The sequence below is a fragment of the Trachemys scripta genome, chromosome 5 (assembly GCF_013100865.1).
Source record: "Trachemys scripta elegans isolate TJP31775 chromosome 5, CAS_Tse_1.0, whole genome shotgun sequence".
Classification (NCBI taxonomy): domain Eukaryota; kingdom Metazoa; phylum Chordata; order Testudines; family Emydidae; genus Trachemys; species Trachemys scripta.
In genome coordinates, this window is record NC_048302.1 from 79,415,399 (window position 1) to 79,436,375 (window position 20,977).

The 20,977-nt window shown below is 44.0% G+C and overlaps 1 protein-coding gene across 4 annotated transcripts in view; it reads left to right on the plus strand.

The window, feature by feature from the left end:
- SNX25 (sorting nexin 25) overlaps positions 1–16,108 on the plus strand; it is a 172,091-nt gene extending 155,983 nt beyond the window's left edge. Inside the window, exons 15-18 of one of the 4 annotated variants that reach the window (XM_034771268.1) lie at positions 2,991–3,057; positions 7,306–7,487; positions 11,186–11,286; positions 12,048–12,352. In XM_034771268.1, coding sequence (XP_034627159.1) covers positions 2,991–3,057; positions 7,306–7,487; positions 11,186–11,286; positions 12,048–12,203 — 506 coding nt within the window. In that variant the 3' untranslated portion in view covers positions 12,204–12,352. Of the gene's footprint in view, positions 1–2,990; positions 3,058–7,305; positions 7,488–11,185; positions 11,287–12,047; positions 12,353–15,513 lie in introns of those variants that run through there. The other 3 variants (XM_034771266.1, XM_034771267.1, XM_034771269.1) reach the window with 3 other exon arrangements.
- Positions 16,109–20,977: the final 4,869 nt, after the last annotated feature.

The following is a 20,977-nucleotide window of genomic DNA, read 5'->3' on the forward strand; positions in this document are numbered from 1 at the left end:
CTCTGCTTCTGATCTTTATTATTAGATCCTGTCTTCAAAATAAACTCCTTTGTTTCTGAAAAAGCTGAGGTCGTCTGCTCACTTCCAACCTCTAGATCGAGGGAGCACTTTTGTTTTTTTACAAAAACAAAAAAGACAGACTTACACATTATTAACCTTTACTATCATGGTAGTAAAGTGAAGCATACATGTAAACGTTTGCAGGATCGGAGCTCTCATCAGTAGCTAAAGAACTAGGAGTCAGGAGAATTCTAAAATATCACACCTTTCAAAGTGCTGTAATTACATGCCCCAACTGGAGTAGGGTTACCATACGTCCGTTTTTTCCCGGACATGTCCGGCTTTTCGGCAATCAAACCCCCGTCCGGGGGGAATTGCCAAAAAGCCGAACATGTCCGGGAAAAATATCGGCCGGGCACTTCCTCTCCCGCAGCTGCTCTGCTCCTCCCCGGACTCAGACTTCACTTCTGTTTAAGAGCCAAGCTGCCGAGCCAGCGCTACCGGCTTTGGGCAGCCCTCATGCCTCCGGACCCTGCGCCGCCGGAGCAGAGCAGCTGGAGCCAGGGAGGAGAAGTGCCTGGCCGGCGGCTGGGGTCCGGAGTCAAGGGGGCTTCCTGAAGCCGGTAGCGCTGGCTCGGGCAGCTTGGCTCTTAAACAGAGCCGAAGTCTGAGTCAGGGGAGGAGCAGAGCAGCTGGAGCCGGGGAGGAGAAGTGCCCGGCCGGGGGCGCAGGGTCCAGAGGCATAGGGGGCTGCCCGAAGCCCGAGTGCTACTGGCTTCATGGTTTGCCAGGCAGCCTCCAGACCCTTGCGCCCCCGGCTGGGCGCTTCCCCTCCCAGGCTCCAGCTGCGCTGGGGAAGCGCCGGCCGGGGGTGCAGGGTCTGGAGGCTGCCCGGCAAACTGTAAAGCCGGTAGCGCTCAGGCAGCCCTTTTTGCGTGGCTGGGAGGGAGGAGGGGGAGTTAGGGCGGGGACTTTGGGGAAGGGGCGGGGAAAGGGTGGAGTTGGGGCGGGGCCGGGGGTGGGAAAAGGGGTTATATATTCTTAAAAAAAGAAACCCTTCCAATATGAAGCAAAAATTAACAATGTAGATCTTCACCTATATCTAAAAATATTTTTAAAAAGTGGAAATGGTTTAATAATCATTATTTCTACTCCTTCCTATGATCTAAACTTGTCCTTGGCTATCCGTAAAGAATAAAGAGAAACATATGATTGGAACAATCACAGTTCATTCTTTCTATCAGAAGGAAGAACAGTCTAATTCTTCATTGGCTTTGATGTTTGTAGTGTATAAATCCACTAGACATCATGTTCCAGAATATTAACTCTGTTTCTTCCTATTTTTCTATTTCTGTAAATTGAAAACTTGAACTAGTGATTCCAATTTAACATGGTTCTTTCTGTGTTTTGCCAGTTTTACACACAGGCTATTTTTGCACGTATCTTGTTCTTGGTAACATATGATGTTCCTTATTTTTTATCTCTATTTGTGAACTTTTACTTGGTGGCCCCTGATAGGAAGGTGGCAAAGTTGAATCAAGTCATGCAAGGTCTAAGTGCAGTCTTAGGCCTTTGAGCACTTCCATTGTTAGTCCTTGCTGGACAAGAATAAACCACCATTAGTAGGGTTACCAGATAGCAACTGTGAAAAAACAGGATGCGGGTGGGGGGTAAAAGGCACCTATATAAGAAAAAGTTCCAAAAAACGAGACCATCCCTTTAAAAACGGGACATCTGGTCACCCTAACCATTAGGCTCAACATTGGCCTATTTCTGTTCCCATTGAAGCCAATGGGAGTTTTACCACTAACTTCAGTAGGAGAAAAGTTAGGCCAACACTGACTACTACTGAACATCCCACACTGTTTTTTTTTTTTCTTGCTGGCCAAGTTGGGATAGCGGTAAAAGGCCCTTTATCAGACAATGAGCTATAGTGCTACAGCATTCTTCTTCTGGCCAGTCTAGCTTTTGGGGGTCTCTGGGCAAGAAAAGCTCCCATAGTTTACCTCCAGCATGGTCAAATCATAAAAAAAAATAACTAACGTAATGATTGAACCTAATGACTGGAAGACTCTAAATGAAAGAGAAAAAAGTAATTATAGAACTTTAATTGTGAGACTGATGCACATTTTGAAGAGACAGTCCCATGTGGCTAACTTACTCATTTCTTGTGTAATTCACTTTCTGCAGAGGAGAACTTATAATTAATTTTTTGAGATGCAGATAAATAGAGAAAAGAAGTGAACAAACTTTGTGAGAAATTTGAATGGTTTCCATGATGTCCAGTTTGCTGAATGGGTTTTTAAGACTTTTATTTCTCTTTTAAGTAGTGCAGGGTAGTTCAGGCTTATTCAGAATAAAAACTCACTGCATTTTCAGTCTACATATAGAAAAAATATAATAGTTTCTTCTGCTGCCTTAATGTTTTTTTGAAAATAAGGTGTCACGCAGTACTTACAATATCAGTGCTTACACTATTCCACCCCACTGTGTTAGATATTTGTTTAATCTTTTATTAAAATGACAGTGCTGAATTACAAACACTACCCACAAAAGTCTTCTGTATTACATGAACTCTGGGCAGCAAGCTACACAGGTTTACATTAGAGAGGATGTGAACCACAACAGTAACTCTTAATATGTGGCTGGGACTTAATCTCTAGTTGAAATGGAAATGCTGCTATCAGACACAGCAAGAACAAATATCCCAAATCTAAAAGAAGTGTGTTATTTCTTGCAATCCCAGTGGAGTCACCTTTATTCTTTCTAGAAAGTTGAAGGAGCTAATAAAGTAGCCCAAAAATAACAGCATATCAGGACAGACGGGAAAAAATCAGAAGTGAAAGAACTATGTATGTAAAACTTGAAAAGTGAAATATTAATACAGATAATAGTAGATAAATGTATCGTAGTTTTTGGGTCATGATTGTGTAACCTAGAGAGTTACTGAATGTCTGGTCTTTCTTTTCTTTCCTTTTTCATTATTCTAGTGTTTAAGTGGGTCAGAAAGACACTAATTGCACTAGTACAAGTCACTTTTGGAAGAACTATCAACAAGTAAGTAGCAGTTACTTTAACTCTGATCCTGGAATCATTGCTGTATGAATAACTAACTGAAAGCAGACTATTTGAAAATCTCTATAGACATTCTGTTCATATAGTTATGGCTCGGCCATTGTTGTCTTACTGCAACTTAAAATTAAGTTTATTCTCATGTTGATCAGAGGGGAATCTAACACAAACATACAAAATGAATCAAGAAGGGGCTCCCAAGGACCCAAGTCAAGGTTTAAATTAATGAAATTGGAGAGCCAGGGACCAGTCATCCCTCCTCCATCTCTGTCTGCCCAATGAATGGGTAGAGTCTCTAGAAGAATAGGGGCCACCCTGAATTCCCCCAGCATGTGCTCTCTTCCTCTCCCTTTCTACTGGGGCTGTCCAAATCGCTGCTGGTTCCATCAAGTTTCCCATCCATTGAGGCAAGTGTGTGGCATTATGGTTCTGCTCATATAATCTGTACCACAGTTCTGAAGTCAGGATTGTTTCACAGGGATTTGCCATTTGTGGAATTAAATTAGAAAAGAGCAAATATATTTAATTGGTGAGAAATTGGCATGCTATAAATTTTTTTTTCCTTTTTCCTTAAGAGTGAATTAGCACCTCACAGCTTATCAGATGCTATCCTGTAATTTCTGAAGGAGTTAAACATTATACTGATTTGAATGGCTTTTATTTTCTTAGTCTATCTGCTTTTCTTATGAACCCACGAAGATTTTCCCTAGAGTTAAAACCTAGATTTTTATTTTAAGCTGTTTCATTGTACAAGAGACTGTAAATTTACCTAAGTGACAAACAATTTTAAGTAGACAGTATGAGTGTGATTTATTTGTAAGGTAAAATAGCAACATGTAACTGCTCCTGTGCAAGCCAAAATGTCAATTTTTCATTAGCATGGTTTACGACTCCAAGAAGACTTTTCCATGTTGTCATGAGGTTTAGGCCTGCAAAATGTCAGCATCATAGAGCTGGGTAAAAAGCTGGAAATCTCTTCATGAAAATTGCTGTGGAAAAATTTATCGTTTCTTGGCTGAAAAAATGTTGACTAATATAGCTCTTCTGCCAGGTGCTAAGGCCTGTGGTAAAATAATTATTCGACAGAGCAGAAATTTGGTGTCAAGGTACCTTGGTTTTTCCTTTCCACAGATCTTTGCTTGGTTTCATCACCAGAGCAGGCTCTAGAAAAGCTTTTTAAAACTACTTTTTAAAATGAAACATAATTTGTTATTCTCCACTGTCATAAACTTTTGAAGCTTGAACACTACGTTTAAATGTCTGTGTGATACAGATGTCCCAATTTTATAGGGACGGTCCAGATTTTTGGATCTTTTTCTTATATAGGCTCCTATTATCCCCCCCCATCCCGATTTTTCACATTTGCTGTCAGGTCACCCTAACAGGAGGACCAGGGAGCAGTGGGAGAGTGGGAAATATATAAACCCTAGGCTAATAAAGGCGTGGTTCCCTGTAGACTAGGGACAGTTGCTACAGGTTAATTGGAGCACTTGTAGTCAATTAAGGCCCTGTCGGGAACCTAATAAAATCCCCTGCTTCAGGCAGTTGGTATGTGAGGAAGGAGAGAGGACTGGAGCTTGGAGGTGTTGCTGAGTCTTGAAAGACCAGAGAATCGAGCTAACGGAGACCTGGCAGGGAAACTCCCTCCCCCAGCATCTAAGGACTGAGGGTAACCCTACTCAAGGGGGAAGAGGGGAAAAAAACTGCAGGTGTTGAGAGGGGCTGGGCTCAGAGTGTGGAGTAAATCCAGACCCCTCCCCCGCTTTCTCCTCTACCATCTTCCTGGGCCATTAGCAGGACCCTCGGCACCCCAAGAGCAGGGGCAAGGAGTGGCGTCTTAGCTCCCCGCCAAGAAAAGCACGGGACCCACCATACCAACATCGCCCATTTTGGCACAGTCTGTTATCCTGTTGATTTGGGAAAAGGTGTTGGTATAAAGCCAGCAGAGGGGACACAAGCAGACGAGTTTGAGTAAGTCAAAAGTTCTCAAATTGTGGAGCCTAGTGCGCTTGCTGGTGGTACATCAGTAGCTGGTTGGCCGCATTGTGCTAGCTCTCCTCCTTGGTATCCGTGCTAAATTGCATTGAAGACAGCTAAGCTACAATAAGGGTGAGAGTCTGTGCTGCACCTCTGAAAGGTGCTTCCCAGGAACGATGGGGGGCGATGGTGGCTTTAAGCTCTCTTTTTTACCCACCCAGTTCTGAGCGGCTCCGTGGATCCTGGCATAATTTAGATCGTATTGGAAGTCTGCCTGGGTTACTGCAGCCTTGTGAGCTGCTTTGTTGGGTCACAGCTTTGCTTGGAATCTCTTTGGCACTGCATGCTGAGCCCCCATCACTGGTACACCACCTGCGCCGGGGCTTGACAGATGGTCCTCCAGAAGGCAGCCTTATGACAGTCTTCCACAGTGGTTTGGCCGGGGGAATCCCCCGTGGCCAGACTGTGTCACTTTGTCACTTTACCTGTAAAGGGCCAGAGATGGGATAGGGATTTTACCCTAAATATTTCTTCAATAATTACTTTTCTGTGTAAGCAATTGCTGTAGTTGCTAAGGGATGTTAGGCAATAGTAAATAGAAGGGGAGATAGTCCATGGGCTGTTCTCTCTTTTTAGATGTGGCCCACACTATGAACAAGTTGAAGAACGCCTGATGTTACCCCTATATAAACCTGGAGTCATTCTGAAAGTCAATGGGAGTTGAGTGACTAGCTCCCATTTGTGCCTCTGAAAATCTCCCCCTAATCTCTGAAGGCCATAACTCCATATTAAAGATGAAAGTGGTTGCAATCTGCTCCATCTAATGCTAATTACATGTGCTCCTCAGGATACTGGCAAATTACCATTTTGGGAAAGTTTGAGCACTGGGAGTTGGTATTATAATCTGTAATTCTTCTTGGGGAAAACCTCTGAAAGTAAATCAAACCAAATATTTGTAAACATCAAAATTACTGTAATGTGTTTCCATGTCAAAGTATGGTAACTCTTATTCGTAAGTGAAAAATCTACTCACTGACAAATAAATTGGCCTATTTGTCATATTGGTTTTACCCGATTGGATAATGTTTTCCATTAGAAAATGGAGGACAGCTATGATAATAGCATTGTACTTCCAAAAGTCTGTAAACTTCAGTTATTTCTGCGGTACTTTCACCCAGGTGAAAGATCACTGAGAATCTGACAAAGCAATATTTTACCTTATTTTAGCTGTGATGCTGTCATATAGGTAGATAACACATCCCAGAAATCAAATAACAGTACAGGCTGGTCCCATCATCCTTTCAGCAGCTCAAGTCGCACATGCCAGAATTGCTTTAACAGCTTCCCACAGACATTATCTAATGGAAAATTGGACAAGAAATAATGGGAAATGTTGTGGTTGAGCCCTGATAGACTAATGGCCTTTGACAACCGCTACTTACTGAGTTTTAAATTGATTTTTTCCCCCTTGTATGTTCACATAGTGCAAATAGGTAGCAAGAAAAACCTTATCTCTGAGAGAGGGAATGTGTTTGTGCACGCACACTTTGAGTGGGGTTTTGTTATTGTTGGGGGTTTTTTGCTCATACGTTTGTTTTTAAGGATTTAAACTGTGTTATGATTTTTAAATTGTGGTGTTGTAGCAAAGCAGTTAGCATGGTAGGTCATTGCTCTGGAGCTGGTTTTATATCCCAGAACTTGAGTTCTTTAACAAAGAGTGCTTGAGATGATACAATTAGCCACAGGAGGAGGTGACCAGCTCTATCAGTCACCATGGTTACAGCACAGGCTCTGAAGGAGCTTCCTGGGTACATTTCAGGAAAAGCTTCATCCTGTTTTATCCAGCTGGAACATATGCCTATACTATCAGGGTGTGGTTCCCAACTACCATTTTACTTCTCAGTGTGGCTCTTCACCCTCCTCAGCTTTTCCCAAGCAGTGAGCCTTTGTACAAGGCCCCACAGTGTGCTGCTACCGTCCGCGCCTTTAAATGTGTGTGCTCCTTAAATTGCATTGAGTTCCATCTTTTTCACACCCCAGTATCATACATTTGGAACAACCCAAGCCATGTTTCCAGTAAGAGTGCATCTAGCTGAATAGGAAGTGGGGGGGGGGGGCGCAATGGCCAAATCATCTGTTATCATAGACTGATAAACTGGCACAATTTTATGAAGTTTGTTGTGTCTTCCACCATTTGTTTGTGTCATAATTCATACTTCAGATTTTACACATTCTCCTTTAAATTTCTTTTTAAAGACAAATACGTGACACAGTAAGCTGGATATTCAGCGAGCCAATGCTTGTTTACTACATCAGTGTATTCCGAGATGCTTTCTGGCCAAATGGAAAATTAGCAGCCCCAACAAGATCCAAAGGTGAAGAGCAAAGTCAGGAGACAAAACAGAGAGCACAGCAAAAACTACTTGAAAACATTCCAGGTGAGAACATCAGCTTTTCTCTACATAACCACATATGAAAGAAGTAAAGGTTAGCCCTACATTTTTCTTTTTGCAGTTTAGATCCTACCTTCTAATGCTGAAAACAGGCACAATCTTGATCCCAACCCTTATCTCTAGTGCCTCTGGAAAGTAAATTGCAGCACTGCCAGGGCTGGCTCCAGGCACCAGCTCAGCAAGCAGGTGCTTGGGGCGGCCAAGGGGAAGGGGCGGCACGTCAGGCTCTTCGGCGGCAAGTCGGCGGCGGGTCCCTCTCAGAGGGAAGGACCGGCTGCTGAATTGCCGCTGAAGAAGAAAGCGGCACGGTAGAGCTGCCGCTGATCACGGGTTTTTGTTTTTTTTTCTTTTTTTTTTCGCTGCTTGGGGCGGCAAAAACCCTGGAGCCGGCCCTGAGCACTGCTCAGTGCAGAATGAGACTTATATGCCCATGTCTAACACAATTAAAAAACTGGTAGCAAAGTCGGTAGAATCTGACTCTCTTCTCTTCTGGCTGAGATTTCAGAACCAGCTTTTCCCACCTCACATTCTATCCTCATATTTGATTTTTACTTCTAACCTTCAAACACTGTTTTTAGTTTGAACCCTTTCATGAGGGTGATAGATAAATTTTAGTGACTGTTGCTAGTCATTCCTTAATGTCTCATTTGACTTTTGAAACTAAGTAGATAATAATCATTTTTAGAATAAGATTATAAAGCTAATGCAATTTAAAGAAAGTAAAAGAAAAGCAAACAAAAAACAATACTTATGTGATTTGGCGGCATCAAATTGTGCACATAGCTGGCCTATGTACTTGTGTAAACTTCTTCCTGTTATTCTTGTCTGTAAGATGAGAGTTTAAGTAACTTTTTTCCAATGTAGAATACAACAATTTAGGCATAGAACCAGGAAAATAACCCAGAATTCCTATCTCCCAGTCCCATGTTCTAACCACTTCTGAGCAGCTTAGCTGAATACACTAAGCTTTTCCTACAGATTTACATCTCTTTTGCATTCAATCAAAACAGAATGTTTTAGGCCAAAAATTTCATACTCTGATTTACAAGCCTCTATATGGATTTAGGAGCCTAACCTAAGTGGCCTGATTTTCAGAAGTGCTGATGGCCCATCAGATCTCTTTAGCTTTATTTTGTAGACATGGTATCAGCACACTGAAGCTGAGCCATATGTTCCTGGCTAGATTCTAACTGCTGTTAATATAATATAGTTCCAGGTAAGCTTAGCTTGGCACAGGTCTCCCAGAGTGGTGTTCTTCAGAGGCAATCTATTCCGAAAACTCCGTTAGTGACAAATACCCTCATTTTTTTTCCCATTTATACTATGCTAAGAATGTTCTTCAGTTATTTGGAGCTTGTCTCTACACTGTTGTTGTTGTGCCTAGGGTGACCAGATGTCCTGATAAAATTGGGACTGTTCTGATATTTAGGCATTTGTTCCATGTCACAACTGATAGTTGGTCGGGGACGCAATTTGTCCCGATATTTTGCACTGCAGGTTTTTTTTCTCCGCTGGTTACCTCCCTCCCCTCCCGCCCCCCATGTGTCCTGACATTTTCTTCCTCTCATCTGGTCACCCTAGTTGTGCCACACATACAGCATGCCAGTATCATTTGGCTGTAGGAAGAACCCCTACAAACTGATGCTCTTCAGTGTCTAGTGGTCATAAAACACCCATCCCTGTAATTTTCTTTCTTATTGTTTCAGTATCCCTCTTTATTGGTGGAAAAGGTAGCAGCACTGCTACCTGTGATTTCAGTTGCTTTTTACTTTGCCAAACTTTAACCACGTGGTCATAGGCAACTCTAATTCTGGCATTTCATAACTTTTGAATGCTTGATTTTGCAACCTTAACATTCAGTTATTGTTTTTGTGTGTAATTAGTATGTACTAAAATCAACCTTCTCCATATTTTTAGACCTACTATTGTTTTATCAAGAAACCAAAAATACAGAAATCTTCATTTATCTACTCAGCTCAAGCCAATCAATATCCTCCCACTGAACCCTTTTTTCTTACTTTTATATTGGATGTAAATGGCTGATTATTCTGTTGACTGGAACTAAAACTTGTATGCTCTTGAGTTTGTATAGAGGGTTAAAACTTGAGTGAGTCTACTATCACCATCATGTGAAAGCCCTGCACAAAATTAGAGCACACACATTTTCCCCAAATGAAATTATTCTTTTCTTTGTAATAATTTAATATAAATAACACAATATGCATTCACTATCCATATGGTATCAGCAATTTGCAAGGATTTGCTTGAAGGCTTGATTTGAGCTTTAGGGAAAAATGGTTAGAGGTTTATCCACACTTACTAATTTGCCACTTCCTAACACATTCCCACACACCCTCAGTTGATAAATATTAATGTTTTCAAGCCAATACTTGCAGCTTCTTCCTCTTTTGAGGATTACCTAGGCATTTTTACTTTTCTGCTATACCATATTTCATTGTAGGCAAAGTTAAGGTAATCTTTTCCTCCTTTATTCAAGAATTGTTATCAACTTTTGGGATTTGTGTTCTGGCACCAAAGCTCAGGAGATGTAGCTATTTGTTCAAGTTTGTTACCATCTTCTTCCAAAGAAGCTGAATATCTGGGAATATACAAATAATAAGCATATAGTTTTCTGCCAGAAAAACATCTTATAACTAGTGACTAGGAAATTTAATAGTAAATCAACTGACAATGGTGAAGGTAGATTTCAAATTTTATCTAATATAACTTGAATACCCTACTACCTGATCTCCCCATCACCTGCATAGAGCAGGATTAAATTATATATTTGATTGCTTCACTAAGCTTTCTGTTATACACACACTTTTGAGTAATTTGTAATTTTTGTTCAACAGGCAAAACACAACACAAGGTGTGCATGGAAAATATTTGACATATAGTATAAAGCACATCATAATAGGCGTTTGGTACATTATACATACTTGGCTTAACATAACTTGGCTTACTTGGCTTTTTCATGAAAAACACAGGATGTCTAGGGGCTTATTTTTTATGTAGCAAAATGGAATGTGCTGCATGTTGCTAATGGTCAACTAAAAAAGCCCTAGTTTTTCCTTCATAATAAGACTTGTTTAACTCAAATTGTAAATAATTCATCTAGAAATTTTTTCACTGCTCTCTTTATTTGGGGATATGTAGGCTTTTTAATTTAGAGAGGCAGCACTGTGGCAAAACTCTGAGCTCATCTCTCTCCCCTCAAGTCACTTGTTCAGATGATCAGAAACTGATATTTTCAACTAATTTAACTAATTGTATCACTTATCTACTCGTATTGTGTATGTGAATATTTGAATAACATGAGAATACAGGCCTGATGCTCTGCACTGCTAAGCACCTAATATGCCCGGTATATCTTTGATAATATCTCTCAGGGGGTGTTGCCAAAACAGCATAAACAAAATTCTGATTTTTAAAGGTCTTTGATGCAGATGCTTAAGCATATGCCTAATTTTAAGCATGTGAGTAATCTCATTCATTGACAGCTCATATGCTTTAAGTTAAAGGTGTGCTTAAGTTTCTTGCTTAATAGGAGCCTTACTATAGAATTCTAACCCACTGTCATGGTATGTGGTGTCTTCTGGTTCACTTACCATTAAGTAATTGTAAGCAGATACGTTTTATCAACATCAGTATGAAAATACAATCTAAAATGTTTGTTGCAGATACTCTACAGAGCCTTGTTGGACAACAAAATGCCCGTCATGGTATAATCAAAGTGTTCAATGCACTGCAAGAAACTAGAGCCAATAAGCATCTGCTATATGTGAGTAACCAGAATGTTATCTGTGAATTTTATTATCTTACTAAGTTCTGAACATTCTAATGGCTCAGTATTAGAACCTTTCAGACTGATTTTTTTCTTGTGTTTGTACAGTGCCTGGCACAATGGGGTCCTGATCCATCACTGGGTCTCTAAGATGCTATGACAATAAAAATAATGGGTAGTCTCAGAAATGTCAATATGCCTAGAAACAATACATTGTTTTCTTGCTGAGATTTCTTACATTTAGAAGGTTTTGCAAAGTGTTTACGGGTTTAAGGATTTCTTTCCAACTAAAGGGAATCTGCATTTACATGGTCATTTAGACTTTCTAATTTTGCATATTGAACAGGTGTTTAAAAAAAAAAGTAGTTTCCGCTTGAGACAGAAATGCAACTTACTACTGCTTTCTACACCTCATACAGATCCTCTCTTACTGTATGTCTACACTAGGAAATTAGGTCGAATTTATAGAAGTTGATCTTTAGAAAGCGATTTTATACAGTTGATCGTGTATGTCCCCACTAAGCGCAGTAGGTCGGCGGAGTGCGTTGTCAATACCGTGGCTAGCATCGACTCACGGAGTGGTGCACTGTGGGTAGCTATCCCGCAGTCTCTGCCGCCCATTGGAATTCTAGGTTAAGCTCCCAGTGCCAGATGGGGCAAAAACATTGTTGTGGGTGGTTTGGGGTACATGTCGTCAGTCACCCCTCCCTCCGTGAAAGCAATGGTAGGCAATCGTTTTGCGCCTTTTTTCCGTGCAGACGCCATACCGCGGCAAGCATGGAGCCCGCCCAGCTCAGCTCAGCATCAGCACTGCTGTTGTGTCCTGGGTGCTGCTGGCAGCAGACGGTGCAGTAGGTCTGCAAACCATTGTCATCCACTGCTTCCGCTGCAACTCTGCTCTCCTGGTGCCATGAATCCACCTCGCAGGTCCTCTCGTCGTTCGGTATAAATATCTATTCTCGTAGCATCTGCTGTCATCCACCGCTTCTGCAGCAACTTTGCTGTTCTGATCCCCTGCAGATGCCATACCACGGCAAGCATGGAGCCCGCTCAGCTTACCGCTGCTGTTGTGAGCATTGTAAACACCTCGCGCATTATCCTGCAGTATGTGCAGAACCAGAACCTGCAAAAGCAGCGCGATCACGATAACGATGAGGACATGGACACAGACTTCTCTCAAAGCACGGGCCCTGGCAATTTGGACATCATGGTAGTAATGGGGCAGGTTCATGCTGTGGAACACCGATTCCGGGCCCGGGAAACAAGCACAGACTGGTGGGATCGCATAGTGTTGCAGGTCTGGGATGATTCCCAGTGGCTGCAAAACTTTTGCATGCGTAAGGGCACTTTCATAGAACTTTGTGACTTGCTTTCTCCCCTGCCCTGAAGCGCAAGAATGCCAAGATAAGAGCAGCCCTCACAGTTGAGAAGTGCGTGGCGATAGCCCTGTGGAAGCTTGCAATGCCAGACAGCTACCGGTCAGTCAAGAATCGATTTGGGGTGGATAAATTACCGTGGGGGCTGCTGTGATCCAAGTAGCCAACGCAATTTCTGAGCTGCTGCTATCAAGGGTAGTGACTCTGGGAAATGTGCAGGTCATAGTGGATGGCTTTGCTGCAATGGGATTCCCTAACTATGGTGGGGCGATAGACGGAACGCATATCCCTATCTTGGGACCGGACCACCTTGGCAGCCAGTACATAAACCGCAAGGGATACTTTTCAATGGTGCTGCAAGCACTGGTGGATCACAGGGGATGTTTCACCGACATCAACGTGGGATGGCCGGGAAAGGTACATGACGCTCACATCTTCAGGAACTCTGGTCTGTTTGAATAGCTGCAGGAAGGGACTTACTTCCCAACCAGAAAATAACTGTTGGGGATGTTGAAATGCCTATAGTTATCCTTGGGGACCCAGCCTACCCCTTAATGCCATGGCTCATGAAAATACACAGGCACCCTGGACAGTAGTAAGGAGCTGTTCAACTATAGGCTGAGCAAGTACAGAATGGTGGTAGAATGTGCATTTGGACATTTAAAAGTGCGCTGGCACAGTTTACTGACTCGGTTAGACCTCCGTGAAACCAATATTCCAATTGTTATTGCCGCTTGCTGTGTGCTCCACAATATCTGTGAGAGTAAGGGGGAGATGTTTATGGCGGGGTGGGAGGTTGAGGCAAATCGCCTGGCCGCTGATTACGCACAGCCAGACACCAGGGCGATTAGAAGACCACAGCAGGGCGCGCTGTGCATCAGAGAAGCTTTGAAAATCAGTTTCATGACTGGCCGGGCTATGGTGTGACAGTTCTGTTTGTATCTCCTTGATGAAAATCCGCCCCCTTGTTTCACTCTACTTCCCTGTAAGCCAACCGCCCTCCTCCCTTTGATCACCGCTTGCAGAGGCAATAAAGTCATTATTGTTTCAAAATCATGCATTCTTTATTAATTCATCACACAAATAGGGGGATAACTGCCAAGGTAGCCAAGGGGTGGGAGAGGTGGGAAGTACCGGGCTGGGAGGTGGATGAGGGGAGCAGGGAAGGACAAGGCCACACTGCATTTCAAAACTTATTGAATGCCAGCCTTCTGTTGCTTGGACAGTCCTCTGGGGTGGAGTGGTTCGGTGCCCGGAGTCTCCCCCCACCCCTCCACGTTCTTGGGCATCTGGGTGAGGAGGCTATGGAACTTGGGGAGGAGGGCAGGCGGTTACACAGGGGCATCAGCGGCGGTCTGTGCTCCTGCTGCCTTTCCTGCAGCTCCACCAGATGCCAGAGCATATCAGTTTGATCCCCCAGTAGCCTCAGCATTGCATCCTGCCTCCGCTCATCGCGCTACCGCCATCTCTCATCTTGCTCCCACCAACATTCGTCTCATTAGTCTTTCCTGTCCTCATGTTCATTTTCTGCTTTCCTGGACTCTGACATTGTTTGCCTCCATGCATTCTGCTGAGCTCTTTCAGTGCGGGAGGACTGCATGAGCTCAGAGAACATTTCATCGCAAGTGCATTTTTTTTTGCCTTCTTATCTGCGTTAGCCTCTGGGACGGAGATGATAGGGGTAGCGCTGAAACATTTGCAGCTGTGGGAGGAAAAAAGGGAGAGGAGTATTTAAAAAGACGCATTTTAGAGAACAATGGGTAGACTCTTTCACGGTGAACCAAGCTGTTAACATTACATAGCACATCTGCTTTTGGTACAAGGTCATATTTTGCTTCTTGTATTGAGGTCCTGCCGGTTTGGTATGATCACACACGCAGGGCCGGGCAACAGAATTCAGCTTGCAGGCAGCCATGGTATACCACAGTCTTTCAGCTTCTTCAACCTTCATAACATGTGGGAATGGTTTCAAACAGCAGCGTCCTCCTTTCCCATACCAAGCACCCATTGGGTTGACCATTTCTGATAGCATGGATTCATCTCCCCAAACAGCGATCAGATCCAGTACCTCCCATTCAGTCCATGCTGGAGCTCTTTTGCGATTCTGGGACTGCATGGTCACCTGTGCTGATCAGCTCGCCATGCTGGTCAAACAGGAAATGAAATTCAAAAGTTCGCGGGGCTTTTCCTGTCTACCTGGCCAGTGCATCTGAGTTGAGAGCGCTGTCCAGAGCGGTCACAATGGAGCACTCTGGGATAGCTCCCGGAGGCCAATACCGTTGAATTGCATCCACGCTATCCCAAATTTGACCCAGCGATGTAGATTTCAGCGCTAATCCCCTCGTCGGGGAGGAGTATAGAAATAGATTTTAAGAGCCCTTTAAGTCGACAAAAATGGCTTCATCGTATGGACGGGTGCAGGGTTAAATTAATGCTGCTAAATTCGACATAAACTCGTAGTGTAGACCAGGGCTTAGATATAGTGGAACAGATCCTTAGCTGATGTCAGTTGATGTGTCTTCAGTAGAGTTGCACCAATTTACACTAGCTGAGGATCTTGCACATTATGTCAACACTGACCACTTCCCTCCTCCAACTTCCTTTTTCATATAATCAGAAACTGATTTTCTATCTCATCTTTTTGAGAAATCAGTTTTGGGGTAATGCAGATAATATTGTTCTGCATGATGATATTGGCACATGGGAAATTAATGATAGTCCCATGTAGGATGGACTAGATGAACCAGGTGATCCTATTATTTGTGATTATCTGAACATCTCAGAAAGGAGGTAGAAATTCTTATTTGCTGTTTACATTAATCTTAGTAATTTTCCTTTTCTTTTTCAGGTCTTGTTGGAACTGCTGCTAACTGAACTGTGTCCTGAGCTAAGAATTCATTTAGAGCAGCTTAAAGCTACTCATGTTTGAATCTGCACAAGTGAACCACTAGAGAAATGTCTGTGTAATAATAACAGACATGAAACTTATCTTCCTCTTTTCCACAGAGGGCTGACTGAGGACTATTCATTATTTTTTAGTTTTCTTTCTCCAGTTTTATGTGAAGTAAACAGACTTGAAAAGATCTGATGCTGTAGTAGGGTAGAAAAACAATGCTGCATAGTTGCCAGCTTTATTTAAATTGTTATATTTGAATACTTTTCAGTTTAAAATACAGACTGAAATGTAAATGTTAATATAAGTTGTAAGAATCTAAAAAATATTTTAAACATTTATCAAAAATGAAGTTTTGCTTAATAGTGGTAAACTAATGAATGTTGTACAGTTAATTTCCTCATGGAGGATTTGAACACTCCTTTATTGTGTATTGAAGAGCCTTGTTGTGCAATACTTCATGTAAAGTTATTGTGAAAATTGTATCTATTTTATTTTTACCAAATTTGAAGCATTTGTAAGCAATAAATAACAAAAGTGGATTATGGTACTTGATGATAATTAGTAGTTAGTGGATGAGTTTGACATCAGTAGTTTCGGAGGGAATATTTTCATTGTGTTATAGTCTATGTCCAACATGCATCACATAAATGAGCGTGTCATAATGGAAAGCATCTGATCAATCACTAATTAGAAATTGCTTATCTCCTTGATTAGCTGACGTTCAAACCTCTCTTGTTGCACTCTGACGTTATTCAGGATTGCTGTGTTTAAATGCACATAACTTTTAAATCTATTCCTGATTTTATACAATGGAAGTAAAACAGATACTTTTCTAGAGTGCTTTTTCGTTCATGTGTAAAAACACGTAAATATGATTTTAATGAACATGTTAATAGCTGAACACCATCAAATGTTTGTAGGTAACATTCATTACTTTCTTTTAAACTAAGTCAATATAATTGTGGTCTCTTTGAGAATGACCGCCCTGCACTGAAAGTAGGGGGGCCGTTGTTCGGGCTTGCCGGATGAAGACAGTAGTGCTTTATGGAGTGGGGGAGAACAAGATCAGAAACTGCTGCAAAAAGGTGGTGTTGGTCAGCTTTGCAGCACTGACACCCCCTTGGAATGTAAGGGTGGAAGGCTTTAAAGGTGCAAGCTTTGGTGTTGGAAACCCCTTTCTCCACCCAGCAGGCAAGGCAGCAGAGGATGCAGGCACGCTGGGCAGCATGGCTCCACATGGTCGCAGGAGGGTGAGAGCACAGAGAAAGTTGGGAAGCTCACCACTTCCCCAGAGAGGAACAGGCTCATTCCAGCTAGGAGGTGCTTGCCGGGAGGCACTGCGGGGCTTCCAGAGTGTACTGGGCTACAGAACCATGATGTTCTTCTACACTGAACCCAGGAGACAGGGTTGAGGCTGATTCCAGGGGTGAGTGTGCTTTGCAACAGACAGATTTTGGGAGGACAGGTGGCACAGGTGATATCCTGCCTTACATTGTGACAATGTGTGATGGTTGCACAGGCCTCAGGGAGGTGCAGGATCCGGGCTCAAATTGTCCATCTCAGGGGGTACTTGAGGGGGTGTCATGGAGTCCCCAGGCGATGCTCTGGAACTGCTCCCTACGAAGCCAGTCAGGACTCTGGTGAAGTCTCCTCTCTGTGAGCAGACTGTCTTCAGGGCAAGAAGCTCACACAGTTTCCATCTTCCTGGGTCTGACCTTTGGAGCATTCAGCATCCTCTGCCCCTCCGTGTGCTTCCCACAGCGAGTCTGCACAGGTGGGGCCCTGGGGAAGCCAGAGGGTCCTGCACCCCAACTTCGCAGTTAGACGTGACTCTTAGCTAGCCAGTAAAACAGAGGTTTATTAGATGACAGGAACACAGTCTAAAACAGAGCTTGTAGGTACAGAGAACAGGACCACTCAGCTGGGTCCATTTTGGGGGGCAGTGAGCCAGACACCCCCGTCTGCACTTCACTCCACGTCCCCAGCCAGCCCCTAACTGACTCCCTTTCCAGCTCCTCCTCCTCTGGGCTTTGTCCCTTTCCTAGGCCAGGAGGACACCTGATTCCTTTGTTCTCCAACACCTTTAGCTATCACCTTGCGGGGGGAAGGACCCAAGCCATTAGTTGCCAGGAGACAGAGTGTCAGCCATTTATGTACACTGCCTCTTTGCTCTGCAACAATTACACCACCTTATTCCACCACCTAGAGACTTAAGAAATGCATAGGGGAAACTGAGGCACCCCTACAGTATTCAGAGGAAACATTAAGAACAGTCCCACTTTGTCACAAGGGGACAGGAGTGAGCCTTGCAGAGTAACAAATAGGCCAGGGCCAGGAATGGGAGTACCGGAATCCATATCAGACCCATCTGGAGGGTGCGCCCCTGCTGGGGACACTAATGGTGTTGCACAGCTGCTGCAAACTAATCTACAATTGTTGCAACAACTTCAGGCATCTGTGGGTGATGGGTCTGGCCTGGTTTCCAGGGGAAGCCCAGCATGGGCACGAGTTTGGGAGTCGGGAGACAGGCAGGTGGGGCAGACCCCCCGCACGGGTGGGAGGCAGCGGTGTGGTTGAAACCCCATGGCACATGTCAACTCATATTTGTTAAGACGTATAAGTTCCTGGGATAGAGGTGAGCTTCCTGGGGGGACTGTGGGGAACAGGCACCGAGGTTGCTCGGTCAGTCTATCCTGAATACGGTTATGCTGGGGTTTCTGACCCAATGGGAGTTCACCTGCTCAGGAAAACTAAGGATAAAATCCTGAGTGGGGAATATGTGGACATATTATCCCTTTTGCATAGCAAGGTGTTGACAGAGTGTAAGCTGGGACAGAGCAAACAGAATAAGGAGTTGCCCAAGTGGCCAGGGGTGCCTAAAACATGGGAAAATGGGAAGGTGGCCTTCCTTATCTATGCAGGTGTGATAGTACAGGCTTATCCGGAGAGAAGCTCAGCCTTGTTTAAGTATATGGATATAATCAGGTGGGCCCATACTACGTTTGGGGGCATGTCTTGGTTTCATTATGATGAGCAGTTTCAATTAAGGGCAGCAACACAACGTGGGATCTGGTGGGACATACTGCATCACACACTGTGGTTAGAGTGGATGACTGCAGGGACCAGGAGTTCACACAGACAGTGGCCTGTTCCTTCCCCTGCAAGTTCAGGAGGGGCACGAGTCACATAATATTTGTTGGGCATTTAATAACAATGGTTGTTTTCGCAGCCCCTGTAGATTCAAGCATGTGTACGAGATATGCTTTGGGATCCGTTCGGCCCGTTCTTGCCAGAGCGGTAGGGAACGATCGCAAGGGGAAAACAGGATTGGGGTGGGTGGCATGCCAGCTGCAGGTTTGGCTCAGCTGAAGCAGGTCATGAGGTGCAGAACACAGGCCCGGTAGGGGGGCAAACTGGGGGCGGTCCAATGGGCACAGGCACCATTGCCAGTTAGGCTTAAGGTGTTCAGGGTTTCCTATATTACCCTAATAAAGCACATATGGCATATTTGGGGGGCGGGGTTAACTTTGGGATTTTGTATCCCCTTTTCAGGGAATAGCACCCATGTAAGGTTAAAAAAATAATAATCAATTGCTGATAGGGAACCTAAGGGTCCCCCCCTCCCTGCCCCCGGGTTCGGTCCCCAACAGCACTGCAAGGGAATATCGAGTAATACGTCACCTTTCATACCCACAAGGTGGCTCTGTTCACACTACAATGAACCAGGTAGCCTGCCAAAACATTTGGGGGTACCCCATGCAGAAGATGAGATAGAGGGCCCCTTCCACTACATTAGCATACCTGGGTATCGAGTGGAACACAAAGTGGGGCATATTTCAGCTCCCTCCCAATAAAAGTATGTGTTTCTGGTATGACAGCATGGCAGGTCAAACTTCCACCTCACACAAGGTTATGAAGTTAGTGAGCGAATTTGTGTCAGTGTTTGAGCCTTAACATCTCTTTTCCTTCCAGGCATGTGCCTGCAGTTGGATGATGGCATAGCGGATGCCCTGACTTGTTTGCAGTTCAGCGGTGTGCGGGGGCCTGCACCAGGTGTTAGCGACTAGCTCAAGTAGATGACACTGTAGCTATGGAGCTATGGCATATGAGGATCTGGGAGACTGGTCACCTATATGGCCCATCAGGAAGGGAGGCGTGTTGCAGTACATGGCATTGGCAACCCAGCTGCGGGAGTCCTTGATGATCCTTGTGTAGTGCAAAGGACAGCCGAGTTCTCCTGGAGGAAGGGAAGTTCACCTATTAAACTTGGGGGTAACATGTTTTTTGGGATGCCATATAAAAGGCCATTGGAAGATGTCTGGGACCCCGAATAGATGTGGCGGGGAGGCAGCAATGCTAATTGCTGGTGCCTCCTTGTGACGGATGTCCAGTGCAGGTACTCCATAGGGAAGGCATCCAGTGACCAGATAAATGGCCTGGTAAAGGACTTAAAAAAGAGGTGCTGGTTAAAGGAATGGAACGGTGTGGGGTTTGGGGCTCCTATGGTTGGAAAGGCACGGAGCCAACCCCCTTCTTATAGCTCACCTTACTCCTTCTACGATGGGGGGAGGGGAGATAATGGTAAGGTCCTGGCAATGGATTTGCTGGAGGGACCTTGATGGAAAAAAAAAAGGAGGAGCTGGTAAAAGCCCCCTGGGTATGATGAGGGAACTGAATGGAAAAAGGTGGGGAGCTGGTGGAAGCCCCCTGCACGGGTAATTAAAAAACAAACAGGTTTTACCTGCACTGTACACTTTTATCTGCTGGGTAGTCCCATATATCTAATAATAAAGTCGCGGTCTGATTAAATCCATATCAGGTGTCTCCTGTCCTTCTTTTGGTATAGCTGGACAAACAGCAACTAGCTTACAATTTAGACTGACTACAGTTAAGTTCTGAAACCAGAACCCATATACCACTGTGAAGTTATTGCAACATCAAGATTTCTCTGACAATACAGCCTTAGATTTTCTATTCCATAGCACAGCTTAAGAAGCAACCTAAATTCTATTGGAGATGGAAAGCTATATAAATAAAGACTTGAAAACATGTAATTATAATATAGCAATCAGTGAGTCTCACTGGGGAGAAAGTATTTTATATTAGATACAGCTCAATGGTGTAGCCTATGGCTACTTTTTGGGCCTGTTGAGATGTCAGTTTGTATTAGTAGGAATAGCTAAAAGTCCTATATGGATAAAGATTAAGAAAGTCATGGTCAAGAGCAGTGGTCGGCAACATTCGGCACGTGGTCACCAGGGTAAGCACCCTAGCGGGCCGGGCCAGTTTATTTACCTGCTGACGCAGGTTCGGCCGATCGCAGCCCCCACTGGCCGTGGTTCGCCATCCCGGGCCAATGGGGGCGGCGGGAAGCCGCGGCCAGCACATCCCTCACCTGCGCGGCTTCCCACCACCC